Here is a 15299-nt window from a genome sequence, read left to right on the forward strand (position 1 = left end):
CGGCAGTAGTGCCAGGTAATGCGTCGGCAGTAGTGCCAGGTAATGCGTCGGCAGCAGTGCCAGGTAATGCGTCGGCAGCAGTGCCAGGTAGGGCGGCGGCAGCAGTGCCAGGTAGGGCGGCGGCAGCAGTGCCAGGCAGCGGGTCTGGAGAGCGGAAGAGAGAGGAGACTGTGGAAGGACACCCTGCAAAGGAGATGATGGTGACGCATGAAGCCGTCCAAAAGGTTCGAGACCGTGCAGAGAGAGGCAGACCCTATGGCAAGGACAGAGCGCACAAGAAAAAAGAAAGCAGGGGCAGCCCCGCCGGGGAGTCGGACAGGCCCGCGCCAGAGTGGGACAACCCCGCGGCAGAGTCAGACAGCCCCGCGGCAGAGTCACCGGCTGGTCGTCGCAACCTACAAAAGACTTCATTTCCAGCTTCTGATCAAGAGTGTGGTGACCGTAGTTTATTTGCTACGGCAGCAGAGTCAAGAGCAAGTGAGGACCAGGCATGTCCGAGAGTCAGGTGGGAAGTAACTGTGGACGAGGAGGAATATCTGAAGGCAACCCTGGGAGGGGCAGATTATCTGGACCCCGACTTGGATAAGTCTCACCAGCTAGCACCTCTGCCCGTGGATAGGGACGACTTTGAGGGGCTGTACACTGCGTCGATTCCTCACTTCATGGCCGAAGCAAAGTGTGAAGTTGCAGGTGAGCAGCCCCTCAAAGTCGTCCCTATCCATGGTATTGTTGATGACAGCATACACAGGTGGATGAAGAGTTGCTCAGACAAACTTGTGCAGACGGGAGACGACCCTGTAGGGCGACAGGGAGGCAGTTCACCCTTTGTTCACTGTTTTGCTAGTTTCCCGGCGGCTATCACGCCTTCCGATGTGTCGAGTTGACACGCCTTTGCGTGGTGCTCTTGTTTTCTGGTGGGCAACTCCACTGCTTGTTCTCTTCGACACACAATCCACTGCGTTTGCCTCGCAGTGGTATTTGTGGCAGATGTCGTGTGGCTTGCTGAGAACGCGGTGTAGGCACGGACGAGTCTAGGACGCTTTTCGGGGGATAGTTAGTAGCAGGAAAGGAGGCCTCCCACCGATACGAAGTTCAGTTCCTGAATGCAACGGAAGAGAGGCTATTTCTGTGTGATCTGCCGGGGACGGATGGCGTTTCTACGCAGGCTTACCCCCCATCAGCTCAGAAACCGTCTGCCCCTGGTCATGTGCGATTAGGTGACTTTGCCGAGGACCTGGAAGCCGATTGTGTACGAATTAGTCCGAAGACCCTGTTGCGTTAGGGGGCGTCAATGCATACAGTCTGCTCTCGAAGACGCTAAATTGGCCGTCGTCTTCTTTTTTTCTCACCGACATCAGAGCAAGGACTGTTAGGGAGCGGAAGTATAGTTTACATCTAATCGATCCAGTGGTGGATGAAGCTCGTTTGTGAAGGGTAACGATGAATGAGAGTGTGTTTATTTCTTGTGCTACCCCGCGTTTCAACTCTTGTGCAGCTGCCTTGGAAGAAGTTGGAACCGTGCCGCACTGTGCCGCCACGGCAGTCGGGGTGACGAAAGAAGCTCACTGTTACCAGCTTCGTTGCTCGTGGAGGTAAGGACGCTCTCAAGCTTGTATTTCATCCCGCAGCCGCTTCAGCCCCTGCTAAGCAACCGGGTGATGGTCCGCTGGTTCCCCGTTGTCACTTCTGGTTCCCGACTGACACTGCTTGAGTGTGTACAACCTCACGCACCGCATAGATGGAGGGCGGCTAATCTCGTAGCGCTTGAACGCTCAAGGGCTTGCTCGCTCAGGGATGATGGACCAAGCGGACTACCGTGTGTGATGCGGTGCATGTTCGCCCTGCAGAACCTCGTCAGAGTACATGAGTCCGTCTGAATACCATTTTTCAGAGCAAGACGACGATGACACGGATTGCAGGTAAGGAAGGGACGCCGAGAACTTCAGTGGGGATGACGCGCTCCCCGACATCAGGCGCAGACCGCTTTTCAGTAGCTGTACCGCCTCAGCCTAGACTCCCCGTTTCTCGACATCGACGCTAGGTACCTATCAGGCGGTCGGCACGGTAACTGCGCTGTACTTGTTACCCTTCCTGTCCGCGTTGTCAGCAATTGTTGAAGAAGTTATACACTGTGTAGTAACCCGCGTTATTTCTCAACAGGGGGACGACCAAGTGGCAGTGGGTTGATTGCCGTCTCGCTTTACGGACCAGTCGAAATGTCATAGCTGCAGACTCCGCGGGGTTCCTGTTTCGTCTGGCGTCGTATGTGGGGTCCGACACTTCCCGGAGTCCAGTGCCGCAAAGAAAGCACCGCATCACTACAACCTTTTTCTGGACACGTAGATTGAAGCGTTACTTTCGCCGGCGCGGGCAGCACAGCTGGAGGGCCGACGCTTCGAATAGCGAATGAACTCAGTCCAGTGCGTGTCTCAGTCGAGGGGAGCCCTCGTCCAGTGGCGTGGCCACAAAGCTGAAAACAAGTAACTTTGCATGATAATCCGCACTTGGGCTCATGGCCCCAAAATCATCGTCTCGCAGTGTGTCACACCAGAGGTGTGTGGACTGGGGTCCTGTTGTCCGGAAGCGTGCGCGGCGCCGAGCACATACTGCCCCGCCTGCATTTGTTGTGCCAGGATGGAGGAAGGCGTTGTCTTGCTGATAACCGAATCACGCATGCAAGGTCAGAACATTAACGCCCGCAAATTGGGTAGAGAAGACGTTGTCATCGGAGTTCTGGATTGTCTGTCCTGGACCAAACTGGAGTTGGCGGGACTGCCTTCCGGTGCTGCTCAGAATCGAGATGTGCCTGAGAATCAGCCCGGCCCTGAGGCACCCCTTGAGGTGGTTTTGGAACTCTCGATATATTCGAATGTCCGGGAGGTCGACAGAGGGGGCAGTGTCCGGGAGTGCATATGTTGCGAGGCCTGGGACGTAGCTTCTTCGCCGCTGTCATCGGGTGGAGCACTGAGCGCGTCGATGACAGGGAGGAGGACGGGAATAAGCAACAGTAGTAACGGTTTATGTTCATCGATGGCAGAACGGGGACAGGGAACTTACCTATGCGCTACCAAAGGTATTACCGAACCAGCAGAGATTCCACCCTTGGACAAATGGACCCGTGTTTTGGAGGCTTCGACAGCAGAGCCAGCCCTTCTGTCCCGCGTGGAGAGTCGACTGCAGAGAGGCGAACGGCCGACTCTCTTTCTGTACAAAGTTGGTAGCATAAAGCAACCGCTCAACATCTTGCAGGCGCTTTCCGCTACAGGGCACACAAACGGCGCGTCGTTTGTTAATGAGATAATTACGGGCGAGATGATGTCAGAGCACAGGACCGGGCACGCAATCGTGAATGAACCAAACAGTTTGGGGAATGTAGAGGTGCCGGAGGACTTCGTAAAGCGGGCTTCGGAGAGGCAGTTCCACCTTGACCCATCGCAGCTGCAAGCGGCTGTCAGCTGTATCACGGAGAAAGCCGCGAAGAGTGTGCATCTCCTGGTGGGACCCCCGGGAACTGGCAAGACCCACACAGTTACGTGCATGCTTGCCTGCCTGACAGTTCATAGACAGCGGACGCTCTGCTGTGCTTCATCAAATCAAGCCGTTGGCGAAATGGCAAGGAGGACTGTTGGGGCGCTTATCAATCAGGTTAGTTCTTGTCGCGCTGAACTCACGGTCTTCACGATGACATCTGCGGGTGAAACCAGCTTTCGGCTGGAGTAGTCCTTCCATAAGAGAGCATGTGATCTAGCATGATGCGTAACTGTTCGGGACTGGCATCCTGCCATAGCGACTTTTCCTGACACAGTAACAGAGGACGGCCATCTCTTGCGCAAGTACTTCTGTTTCGTGCTTGTAAGGTCTCGTCGAAAGATATCGACCAACCAACTCAGGGCCTGCCCGAACCGTGGTTACACCGTGCACGCGGTAGGCGGATATGTACTTGCAGACAGATTGCCGTGGTCGCCTGGCAGAAGTCGAGTTGTTGAAGATGCTTATGCATTTGTCGCGAGGCAAGCAAATTTTCTTGAGGAGTGACCTCTCAAAGACAATTTCGCTGCACTGTGTACATCGTAAACAGGGTGCTTTCAAGGGCTCTGCGTCTTCGAGAAATAGGGGGCTTCATGAGCTCTCAGAGCAGTCCATCTGGCTCCCCTGATGGCTGGTGCGTTCTGCAGCCAGTTCCCAAGGTCTGGTTCGCGTGCGAGGTAGTTCTCTCTGCTGCTTTACAGTGCATCCGCTCTCTGATCGAGAGTAATACTTGCTAGCCACTGTCGCTTTGGATTGTTGCTATGGAAGAGTGTATGACTAGAACGTGTTATGTTGTCGAGGGACCGTTGACCCCGGTATCACAGTGGATCTGGCTACGACGGAGGCACGTGCGCCGGAACCTGGCGTTTCGTTTTGTGACGGGTGGTGTCGGTGTGACAGGACTACATACGCGACCCTTTCCGCTTTTATGAAGAAAACAGACAGAAGGTCGAGTCACTACACACACTTCTGAGTGGATTGAGGAGCTCCGGATGGTCGTGGAAGAAAAGGCAGATGTCTTCGATGTGAAACAGGAATTGGGCGCGGAAGGAGGATTGTCTGTTTTGATGCCAGGTCACTTCGCTTTGGTGAGGGGAAACAGGCTTGGGGTTTGTGCTTCGACGATTGGACAGGAAAGCGCCGATAGTGTCCAGACTGGTTCGCGGAGGGGGTCCTTGCAGGTAAGGTGCATGTATGCGCTGCTCTTCCTCTTTTGCCATCATGGGTCCCAGTGTAGGCCTTATAGTGAAATTCTGACTTCGCCATTATCTGCGTCTCGGATGCGGTGCTGGGGTAACGTTGGGGACCCCGGTTGTTGTTTGAAGCGTGATGAAGCTGGACGTAGGCGGGGTTCAGATTCACACGAAAGAACTGGTCTCGACCCGTCTTTGCTTTTTCCGCGTGCGCCAGCTGGGGACGGAAGAGGGCTTGAACGAGGTCGGGGAGGCGGAAATAGGCCGACGCGAGCAGCACTTTCGAGCGGCAGTAGGACTGATACGGCAGCTTCTTGTTGCTCTTAGAGAGTTCCTGGAGAGGGAACCTTTTTTTCCCACTGATGAAGAACCATGTGGCGAGAGCCACTGGGAGGCAAGGAAGGAACCGGCACTGAAGCGTTTGAACAACCCTTACCACGCCTTCGACAACAGGTTACCTGGTAAGAAAGGGGCGGTGGTTTGAGCTAGATCCGCCTTGATACAGGATAGCCCCCTCCGAGCGTTACCTCGAAAGTCAAGCAAACAAATAATTGCTGTTTTGTCAAGCGCCTCTCGGCACTGAGGTGCTTCCAAGGCTATTGATGAGATGAAGAGGTGACGCGGGACGGAGCGTAGCTCCAGAGTGATTTCTCACAGGAAAAAAGTGGGGGAATTTCAATCAAACCATTTTCATCGCTTCGTAAGCGCAGGAGAACATGGGGTATTCCTTGTGACTGCGGCTACGGGTCTTAGGAACAGCGGATACGGAATGCACGGGAAGCAACGGTCAGATCTCAGGAAGGTTCCAAGTGCAAACAGAGAGGCGAGGGGAATATGTAGATAAGCACACGTTTGCGTACCGGAGTCACCCGCCCTCCCAGCTAAGTGATGTTTTTTCTTCAGCTTTTTTAGAATCGCCGCGAGACGTGACGGAGCTGCTGAGCAGGATTAGTCGGGAGCTCCGCCATCTAATTCGGGTGGGGCCTCCACCTCTGTGGCCGCGGTTGGTGAGAGATCTTGCGAACGGGCTATCATCACATGACTGGGATAGGTTCGTTGTTGAAGGCTGCGTTATGGAGCTAATGGGACTGCTTCATTTCTCCTTCAGGTGGCTTACAGCCGAAGGTGAGTGTAGGGCCGCTGCCGATGGACTCGAAGTTCGTGATACCGCCCGCCCAAGCCGAAATTGTGAGCAGCGTCACGGACTGTGATACCTTGCGTTGTGAGTTTTTGGCGGCACGTTTCACATTTACCGACACGTCCCACATTTGGACACCGGAGGGAAGCCTTGAATTGTGCCCTTGTTGGGATCCCTGCCCGGATAGGGTCTTGTTGAGTTGTATCGCTGATAGAGTTCTACGGACCACTAGGTACTAGAGGTCCTGGTTCGTGTGCGGTAGCTTGCGGAGGGTAGTCCTCTGCGGAAAAGTGAGTTCTGCGGCGCCTTCTACAACGTGATGTCCAGCCACTTTGGCTCTCGCCGGCCCAGGGGTGTCGGCAGCGGGCCACGCCACGACAGTTCTGTCTACGAAACGAGAGTTACACCGCGCTGTTGGTTTCGTGTTGCCTTGAATTGTACACGATTTCCACTTCTTAATTTTTCACCTGAGGCCCTGCAGTCTGCTGACGAGTACGCTGCAGGGCGGCGGGCTCGTGGACGCAGGTGAAGGAAAATTCATCTGCAGCCCGGCTTCCGGCTTCTTCCGGCACCTTACGAGGCGAGCTACAGGAGGTTTCATCTTGCCTTCGTTGGCTCAACTGCGGAAACTCTTCATTCGTGTTTCTTCTTTCGTTCAAGTGTTCAGCAGAGCCAGACTCTGTCCGAGGTCAAGGCGTAGACTCGCCGGCGGCAATAGCGTGTCCTGTGTGCTCTGAGCAGGCGTAGGGCATCCAGACTGTCCTGCCCCCTTCTGTCAAGCATCATATCCGGAGACTCTCTGGCCGGACAACGATAATAAAACGGTCATCGCGAAGGCAATCGAGCGCTTCACCGATTCCGAATACTGGCGAGGTCTAGAGAAAGTCGATGGTAACTTCATTCGGCAGTACTGCCGCCGGGACTGTGTGTATCTTCAACGCACGTCTCTGGTATTCCACTCGCCGCAATGCGGCGCGGTACACTGCGCCACTCGTGCACGTCCAGTGTAATTTCAGTTAGGGGTCTCTTGCCTTCTTTCTGACGTGGGTTCGTAACACTTGTGCGTAGCAAGAGTTGGGGTGTGCACACCTTCACTGAAGGCTAATTGCAGGAATGCTCGGTTGAGGGTCGCCCCTCTCAGTCCACTGCGAGGAGCTGGAAGCTGTTAATACTGGGACTGAGGTTGCAGTGTGGCTCGAGCGCAAAGCCAGTCTTCAGCTACGTACTTCTCTACATTGTGGCTGTGTGTGTCAGCATGTTTGCTGGTCCAGTCTGCAAGCGTTACTTTCTGTACGACCGCAGAGGCCCTTCGAGGTGTTGTCTTCGAGACTGCTTACCACACAGTAATTCTTGACGAGGCTTGCCAGGTAATACTCTCGCCGGTGCTCTTCCCGTTCAGGCCCTCAGAATAAAGAAGCGTTTTCTCCCCAGAAGCCTGCCTGCATCGTCGGCGGTGTCAGCAGTCAGTCGCCACACTGTCGTTTCGACCGTCTGAATATCGTTTTTCTTCACGAACGACGCGCTCTCCGAGATGCTCGTAGCCTTCCGAATCAAGAGCCAAAGTTGCTGTCTACGTGTTTAGCATATAGCAGTGGTTCGGCATCAGCGAGCTACGCTGTTCTAGTGGGGAGCGACCGACTCCGGTGAAAATCAAGTCGCCTTGCCGCGTCAGCAGAATAAGCCAAATGATTGGATAACAGTTCAACACAGTGTATTGTTGTTGCTGTGTTTCCGTTGCTCGACTTTCCAGGTGCTTGAGCCATCCCTGCTGCCGCTGCTGAAGGGCTCGCTGCGTCGCTTAGTACTTGTTGGCGATCCGCTGCGGCTTGGCGCGCTGCTGAAGTCTCAGGCGGCGTATGAGGCTCATTACGGGCGATCCCTCTTCGAGCGCGTGTTGCTGTTGAGATTGCAGCGAAGGCAGTCAACGCAGCCGTCGGCTATCTCGGCAGTGCAGCGGGAAGGCGACGCGTGTGCAGTTGAAGAGCCAGGTTTAACGAGTGAATGCCAGTATGCCCCATTTCTCCTCAGGAAAAGGAGTCGACGTCCTTGCAGCGACATAACTTGGACCCACGTACAACTGGCGTTGGTTGCAGACGATGCGTACTTGCTGGAAGAGCAGCGGCTCATGCACCCACAAATAAGCGAGTTTCCACGTTCTTTTTTCTACGGTGGTGCAGTACGCGACGCAGAACATGTGAACGACGGCTCAAACCTGAAACAGTGGTAAGAGGAGGGCGACCGTGAAACGCAGTCATGCTTCTTGTGTTCAACTGGCTGCAGTGCAGACTTCATCGGCAGAATGTTTGGGTGCTTCCCTGGTGCGGCCGGACGAGTTGATGATGAGATTAGCTCACCAAATTATTTTTCTGTCAAGCAGCATCAGGGAAAAGGCACGAGAGCAGGGGGATGTGGTACTGGTGGCCGCCTCGATTCACCGTCCGATCAGTACCAGGCGATTGCACGATAGGAGCGATCACAGCCCCGATACTGTTCCAGTATCCGCATAAATTGCTGTGCCCGGCTGGTCTTGCGTTGCTGACGCTAGATCTGGTAGTCTCAGCTTCAGTTGCTCTATAGCCCCCGTGACGGTGGGCGCAGATTTAGCCAGTCGTTTCACGACGTTGTGGCGGTGCTTGGACTCCCGGACGCGAGGACTCAGGTCGGCGTGCGCCGCAGCCCGACTAATTGGGAATCCTATATTTTGTTGCTGCCTTGTGTTACACTATCTGGAATTGCGATCAGGTCAGTTAATTCAAAGGTCCCACCTTCGTGTCGTTTCTTTGACACGACTGCTGTCGCCAGAGCAGCAGAAAAGGTAAGCAACTTCGCCTAGCCTCGGTATCAAACTGGCACATGCAAGCAACTGTATGCTGTCCGGGCGGGACAGGAGACAGGTCGGAGGTCATGTTCGCGGTATCTAGTCACCGGTGGGGAGACAAACGCGTACACAGACCAAGGCGTAGACATGTGTCGGGCGGTTACGTTCGTTGAATCTCTCGGTTCGTAGAGGAAGTGTCCACACGCTCACCAATCAAATCAACAAACAGCACATTCTCTGTTGCACAGCTCAAGTCCGGAAGTTGTGCGTACAAATTCGCAGACCGGTGGGCGACGGTTTGGCGGGACTAAATACAATCTCCTCGAAGCGCGCGTCGTGGTAGCCTTGATTCAACATTTAGAGACGACTTTTCCTCCTGAGTACGCGGGTGAGCGCGGACCTAGTCTTCATCTGTCACCGCTTTTACGATTGCAGACAGAGTCCTCCCCTTCGTGCTCCGTGGCACAACGGTTCCAGGATTGCGTGGCTCTGGCGGTAAAGCATGTCTGCGTCGAGTCGAAACCAAGATCATAGAGCTTGGAGAATTAGCCGCACTTGGACGGCGTCGAGCGTGTCCAGGCAACTGTTTGAGAGACGCTAGAGCTGCCTGAAAACGGATAGAAGCTACAGTGAATGGGAGCATTCTGACACCGTAGTAACGATGCGCTCGACGTTTTTCTTCAGACCGGTCACAGTGAAGAGAATCAGTAACGGGAGCACAGGTGATGCCCAGGATGGCTCCGTTAATTCCTTTCCCGCGGCGACGGTTCGGAGAGCGGAACGCACACTCTGCTTCTCGTGTCTTTGTGAGAAAGACGCATGTCTTTTCGAGAAGTGATCACGTGTGTGTTGGCTTTCCGGTGACCTTACTGCTCTCCTCTCTGCAGCTACTCGCAGCGCCGACCGGACAGACGGCCCCGGAATCGTGGACGGCCTAGTTTTTCCTGAGTTTCCTGAGAGTTTGGAAGAAGCAGGTACTTTGATCTGCGTGTCTTTGGCATTTCACGAAGGCCTGAGTCAAAGTAACTCTGGTAGATAGGTAGTTGTCATTTTTCCAGTGGGTTGTGCTCGAGAGGCAGGACAGCACCGCCTGCTGTGGAGAGGTGTGGCTGCTTTCCAGCAACAGCTGATCCTCGAAGATAGCGCCAGCATCCTTTCGAGCCCGGGCAAGAGTGTCTACGGAAAAGTTTGTTTCTTCGCGTTCGGATCACTATAGTGAGATGCCGGTCGTCCTACAGCGCAGGGACGGCGATGTGCTGCGCATCGGACTATCTCGCAGTGGCGTCGGCTACTCGGCAAGAGAAGTACAGCGAGCCGGGGAGTTTGCAGTCGGACGCCATCGCTCTTTGGTGTGCGTTGCAGCGGCTTGGTTCGGTTCACGCTTCTGTTTCCTTTTAGGTGTGCGTGGTCTTCAGAGAAAGGGCCTGAGCTACAGTGGATAACAGTAGGGGTGATCACCTTCTATTCTGCTCAGGTAAACGAAAAGGAGGGTGCTGGGAGGGCATGTCATTGCCGGCTGCACGTTGAACGTAACAGCTAAAATCTCCACGGTACCACAGCAGAGCCGTTCGGAGAATTGGCGTACCCCCTGGTCTGGCGACCTATGTACTTTGTGGGTGAATTGGTGCTACGGCTTGCCACGGACTCGACTGCTGTGCTACCAGGGATTTCTGTAGTGCGGGGTCGCTCGTTGCCAGTTGTTTCGAAGCAGGAGTAGACGCGGTGCATGAGCGGCATGGTAAGAGTAAGAATTGCCATGACGGTGCTTCCCCACCTTTGTGCGGCCGGTGTGCCTTGGGTGACGCGAGAGTTCGCGAAAGTGTGCATGGGTACTCTGGTCTAGACAGGATACTGAAGGGCAAGTGAGCTTGATACTTAGGCCGTCGTGTTTGCCGAACGTGGCGGTGCCTTGTCTGCAACGACCAAGCGAGGGGACGCAACTCCCTTTCCATCACATTGCCTTCGGAGCTGCCACGGCAGCGTATGTTTCCTGCTGGTGTAGTCTGTGCGTCTGTATGCAGGCTGCCGTCATCACGAAAGAACTCGAGGCTACTGTTCCGCACCTTCGCCGGTTCATCCGGGTCTCAACTGTGCATTCTTTCCAAGGCGATGAAGCGTCGGTCGTCATTCTATCCACAATCCGAATGAACAGCCCTGCAGGCCTCAGTAAGCGTCGTTCTGTGGGTGTACTGAGGTGCACCACTGCGTTGTTGCGCGATAGTTCCTTCACACGCCTCGCTGTTGGTGCCGTTCTGATGACTGGTACGTATTTCACTAGTTCCGCTACAGATCCTGCTACGTGACGCTATCGGCGAGTCATTTTCCTGAACAACGGCACTGCTTTTGAAGGGCAGAAGCAGCTGAGCCAGGGAAGCCTCCCGCAGCGTGCTGGGTGGTGACAAAGTCACGGCCCGCATCCATGGAGGCCTTCTGATTGCCGAGATAGGTGCGGTGCCCCGAAAGGGAGGCGCTAATTCTTGGGGGACCCAGTGCCATGGTCGCCATTGGATGTCCCTCACGGGTGGCGTCAACGCTTCATTTTCCCGCCGTGATGAGTGAGCAGTGAGCTTTCGTCGTGGATGTGTGGTACCAGGCTTTTGTGACGACGAGCGTCGCGTGAACGTCGCGTTGACCCGGGCCCGGCACTCCCTTTGGATAGTCGGACGCGCTAGCACACTGCAGCTCGCGAACGTCTGGCGTTCTTTGATTCAGATGTATAAGAGCCGTGGCATGTTCGTTGACGTGTTGGATATGAATGAATTGAGGGCTCACCTCTACGGGGACACTTCGGGACGGAGCTTGGAGCGCGGGGTTAAGGGTCTATGGTTTCAAGGACGCTCGTAACTTTTTCCTGTCGTCCGAAGAGTACCTCAAGGGACGGCGGAACGGCGCTCGTCTGGTTGCTTTGGAGCGTGCAGCCAGGTAAGAAGCCTTTTTTTCCCTCTCAGCCCCTGAGCTCCCTTTTGTCAACATTGAAGACTTTTCCTTAGTCTATAGAATGCTCGAGATAGGTCCTGGCCGACGCCGGACGGTACGGCCTCGACGGGCAAGTGGGAGGAAGCCCCGAAGCGCCTGAACTCTTCGTACACCGCTTACTAGGGGGTTCCAACAACGTCGCGAGTCGACTCCGTCATAACGATGCGCTGACAGAGCGTTGTGTACTCAGCGGCGCGAACGTCTTCCGCTCTTGCATCTCCAACAGTGCGATCGCCCCGGTGTGAAGCACGATTGCTCTAGTTACTCCTGTGAGGCTCGAGTCTCCGATGCATGGACATCTGAAGATGAGTGGTGCACATGCCAGGGCGTGCGGTCGGTTTGATCTGTCAGCAGGTGAACAGTGGCAGGGATCAGGGCATGTCAGCGAAGCCTCCACAGAGGGGCATCTTTTGGGATACTGGTTCGCATGATACGTCTTGCTCCCGATTCACTTCGTCGCCACGCGTGCAGAACGCGCTTTCAAGGTGAATGGCAAGCTGTGCAGGCGGTTTTCCCGGACTTCCGCAGTCAGCCATCACCACCAGAAGGTCGGCCTGACGGTGCCGTACACCCCGTTTTGACTGCCTTGAAAACTCCGCACTCCGACAAATACACCCGCACACTGCGGAGGCGTTTCCCAGATCATGGGTGTACTTTTGGCTGAAATCACGGTGGGCCAGAAGACCGTAGTTGTCGCGCGCTTGCTCCAGTGGCCACCCACAGAGGTACCTGTTCACTCTCTCTGCAAGAACAGGCACTCGCATCGAAACTGTCCGTTATTGGTTCATCCAGCCCCAAAAGGAGCCGTGTGTGTTGCTCGTTCCGTTCCGCCAGCGGCTTTTCAAGCAAAGCCGGCAGCGCGAACCCGTGAGTCTCGTCTACCCTGCATCGGCGGAGCACACCCTCCCTCCCCCACGTCAGGTATTGCTGCGCCTGTGGTCCGGCGGGTAGTTTCAACCGTAGACCAGTTGATTAAGTCGACAGGCGGAACTGGTGTAGTGTCCAATCGTAGCACCGGTGTGTTCATTTCTAGAAAGTTGTTGTAACCAGACCCCACAGCACGAGTATGGCGGCAGGCCCGCGCTATTGATAGGCGGCCGGATGGCACGCCGTGCAGCGAGGGGAGGCCTGGCCTGGGAGAAAGCCGCTCGTCGTGGAACACGAGGGGCTGCGACCCAGTATTCACAGAAGCCAGCACTAGGAGGTGCGTCTGGTGAGTGGGGAAAAGTGTGTGTAGAGTATACGCAGTTTAGATGATTAGAGCTTCTTATGGACAAAACACCAAACAGTGTTGCGTGGCTGGTGAAAAAAGAGTAACACACCACCCCGGGATATTGAGGGGCAAAGCACGGTGTGCATTTTGGATGACCAAGAGCATACCACGTCCCTTCTGTCGCACAGAATATGTAACAGCACAGTTCCGCCGGTGTCGGCTTTAGACCTGTCTCTTCGGCGCGAAACCGGCTTCCCATTGAAAGGGTTCCCTCGGCTCCCGGCTGTACATCTTCACTCTTGAGTCGATGGGCGTGTGCAAATCAGGTTGCGACAACATGAAGTTGGGGAAGTGTAGAACATTTTGTGTACCCCTTCACAGGCATTTTAATCAGTTCTTTCCAGGGACGTAATTGGATGGCAGCGAGTGCAACCCCGCGACACAAGAAAAACCACGCTGCCGAGCCCGGCGGCATATCTGCGGAGGAGTGCAGCAACTGATTTGCCAAGAGAACAACGCGAGGTTGATGACGAGTAGCGGATCATAGGAAGGTCGGAGATCAGCTCTAGAGGCCGGCAGCGTGGTTACGGGTTTGACAGGGCACGAACAGGAACACGACGAAAACGTGGCGTTTCATTTCAGTGAGGCTGATTAGGAAGCACAGTTATGGTGATCTGGAGGTGAACCCTTCACTCGGTGGTTGCAGCGGCGAACAGACTGCGAGTGCAGAACTGAGGCATCGGCGGGCATACGCCTGTCTTCTCGGTAAAGCGGTGCAGACGCGGCAAGCAGTGATCACAGGACAAACAGGTTCTAGTAGATGCAGGGAAGAGCGAGAGGAGACGACAGATAGGAGACATGCAGAAAGGTGGCGAGTTCTCTGGATGTTGGTGACAGTGCGGGCAAGGGGTGCTGAGGCCAGCATGGGCGACTGAAGCGCGGCTTGGTATTTGCGGTTTCTGAGGCAGGGTTGTTACTCAAGGCTGACGCTGGACCAAAAGGAGGTGAGTGTGTATGATTTTGCAAAAGCAGGATCTGCAGCTCACACCCGGACGATGAAACATGTGCAACAGAGTCGGGGCACCGCGACGTGCAGTGGTGCTTGTAGTCAGGACCTCGTCGAGGATCAGTTACAGCTGCAGCGTTTGTTTGTCGTTTTCGACAGCAGCTGGACTGTCCGTGTCGGTTGGCATGTAGTGTCTTCCTGTTAAAGACATTTTTTTTGGACTGAGCCATCGCGGTCTTCTGGTGCTAGTTCCATATCTGTGTCCGTCGGTGAACGATTCCCCCTTCAGCAGCCGACATTTCCAGTAAAGCCGAGTTTGGTTCCTTGTTTGTTGTAATGAAGCAAATGCGCGCCTTGTTGGATTAGCGCGTCAGCACAATGCAGGCTTTCTTTCTGAGCAGACAAGGTAATCCGTGTGGGCAGTCAAAATGGGTAAGCAGCGCAAGGAAGCGCCCGTGTCGATCCGGATGGCAGGAGGGGGTCGATCTGAACAGAAGACTGTGACATCTTGAGGAGACAGGCACACGTGGATGCTTCGAGTTAGTCACTGGAGAGCTTGTGCAGCAACTCTGGACGATCGTGATTTCCCTAGCAGCGGAGCTCGTGGTGGTATGTGGTGACCAGGTAATTTTGTCAAGCACTTGGACTCGTAAAGCCAGATCACTTCCGCAAGGAGTTGGAGACAGCAGACCGGATTGGAATACTACGTGCATACAGTGGTGATGGTGCTGCGTTGCCGTTTCTCTGGAAGTGTTTCTGGTGAGAGGGCTTGCCAGTCGATAAGGAGTCACCTGTTCCTTGCTCCCATGGAACTAGCTACCGAGCGTTCAAGTCGCTCATTTGGCTGCGCGCGCTCCGTAAGGCACCCGTTAACGCTAAGCAGCGTCGGGTTCCTTGAGAAGGTCCTTTGACTCCGTGGTAGCAGCTTTGAAGAAACGCATACTATGCCTTTTTTTTCCGTGCACTTCTTCCCTGCAGCTGTGCAGGAGTGCGTCAAGTTATTCATTCACTCAGGCGGAAGTTGGTATTTTGGGTCACTCGGTGCGAGAGTGACAGACATGGCGAGTACGCCTTCTGTGTTAGCCAATCCATGTGTTGCCTGTGTAACCGAAACCCGATGTGGCGAGGTAGAGAAACTGCACTCCGGTGCACAATAGTTGGCATAGCGTGGCTAGTCGTCTGCATGCAGTGTTGTGAGTGAGAACCCAGTTTCGACGGACAACTTCTCTGCGCTAGGGAAAATGCTGATAGAGACCACTTGGCGTACTACGCGATGTAGGGCTGACTACGACCAAACGCAGTGACGACCACACTGAAGAACATACAGTGTGGATATTCTTCGTATGTTCCCCGAAACCCCGGAGGACGCGATACATAGATTGTTCTCGTCCCCACCATGATCCGGTCGTAACCCCAAGGTAGGATTA

At 54.8% G+C, this 15299-nt stretch overlaps 1 protein-coding gene across 1 annotated transcript; it reads left to right on the forward strand.

Moving 5' to 3' along the window:
* Positions 1–41: 41 nt before the first annotated feature.
* CSUI_001904 (helicase sen1-like) lies at positions 42–15225 on the forward strand. Its single transcript, XM_068062107.1, has 18 exons — positions 42–690; positions 1496–1592; positions 1848–1919; positions 2634–3645; positions 4429–4709; positions 4939–5182; positions 5634–5846; positions 6601–6750; positions 7114–7226; positions 7610–8082; positions 8602–8674; positions 8960–9065; positions 9565–10151; positions 10699–10843; positions 11271–11599; positions 12005–12324; positions 13248–13870; positions 14497–15225. Exons 1-5 carry the CDS (start codon positions 195–197, stop codon positions 4555–4557), a joined length of 1806 nt encoding a protein of 601 aa, XP_067925913.1. The 5' UTR covers positions 42–194; the 3' UTR covers positions 4558–4709; positions 4939–5182; positions 5634–5846; positions 6601–6750; positions 7114–7226; positions 7610–8082; positions 8602–8674; positions 8960–9065; positions 9565–10151; positions 10699–10843; positions 11271–11599; positions 12005–12324; positions 13248–13870; positions 14497–15225.
* The last annotated feature ends 74 nt before the right edge of the window (positions 15226–15299 follow it).

The sequence above is a fragment of the Cystoisospora suis genome (assembly GCF_002600585.1).
Source record: "Cystoisospora suis strain Wien I chromosome Unknown contig_786, whole genome shotgun sequence".
Lineage (NCBI taxonomy): Eukaryota > Apicomplexa > Conoidasida > Eucoccidiorida > Sarcocystidae > Cystoisospora > Cystoisospora suis.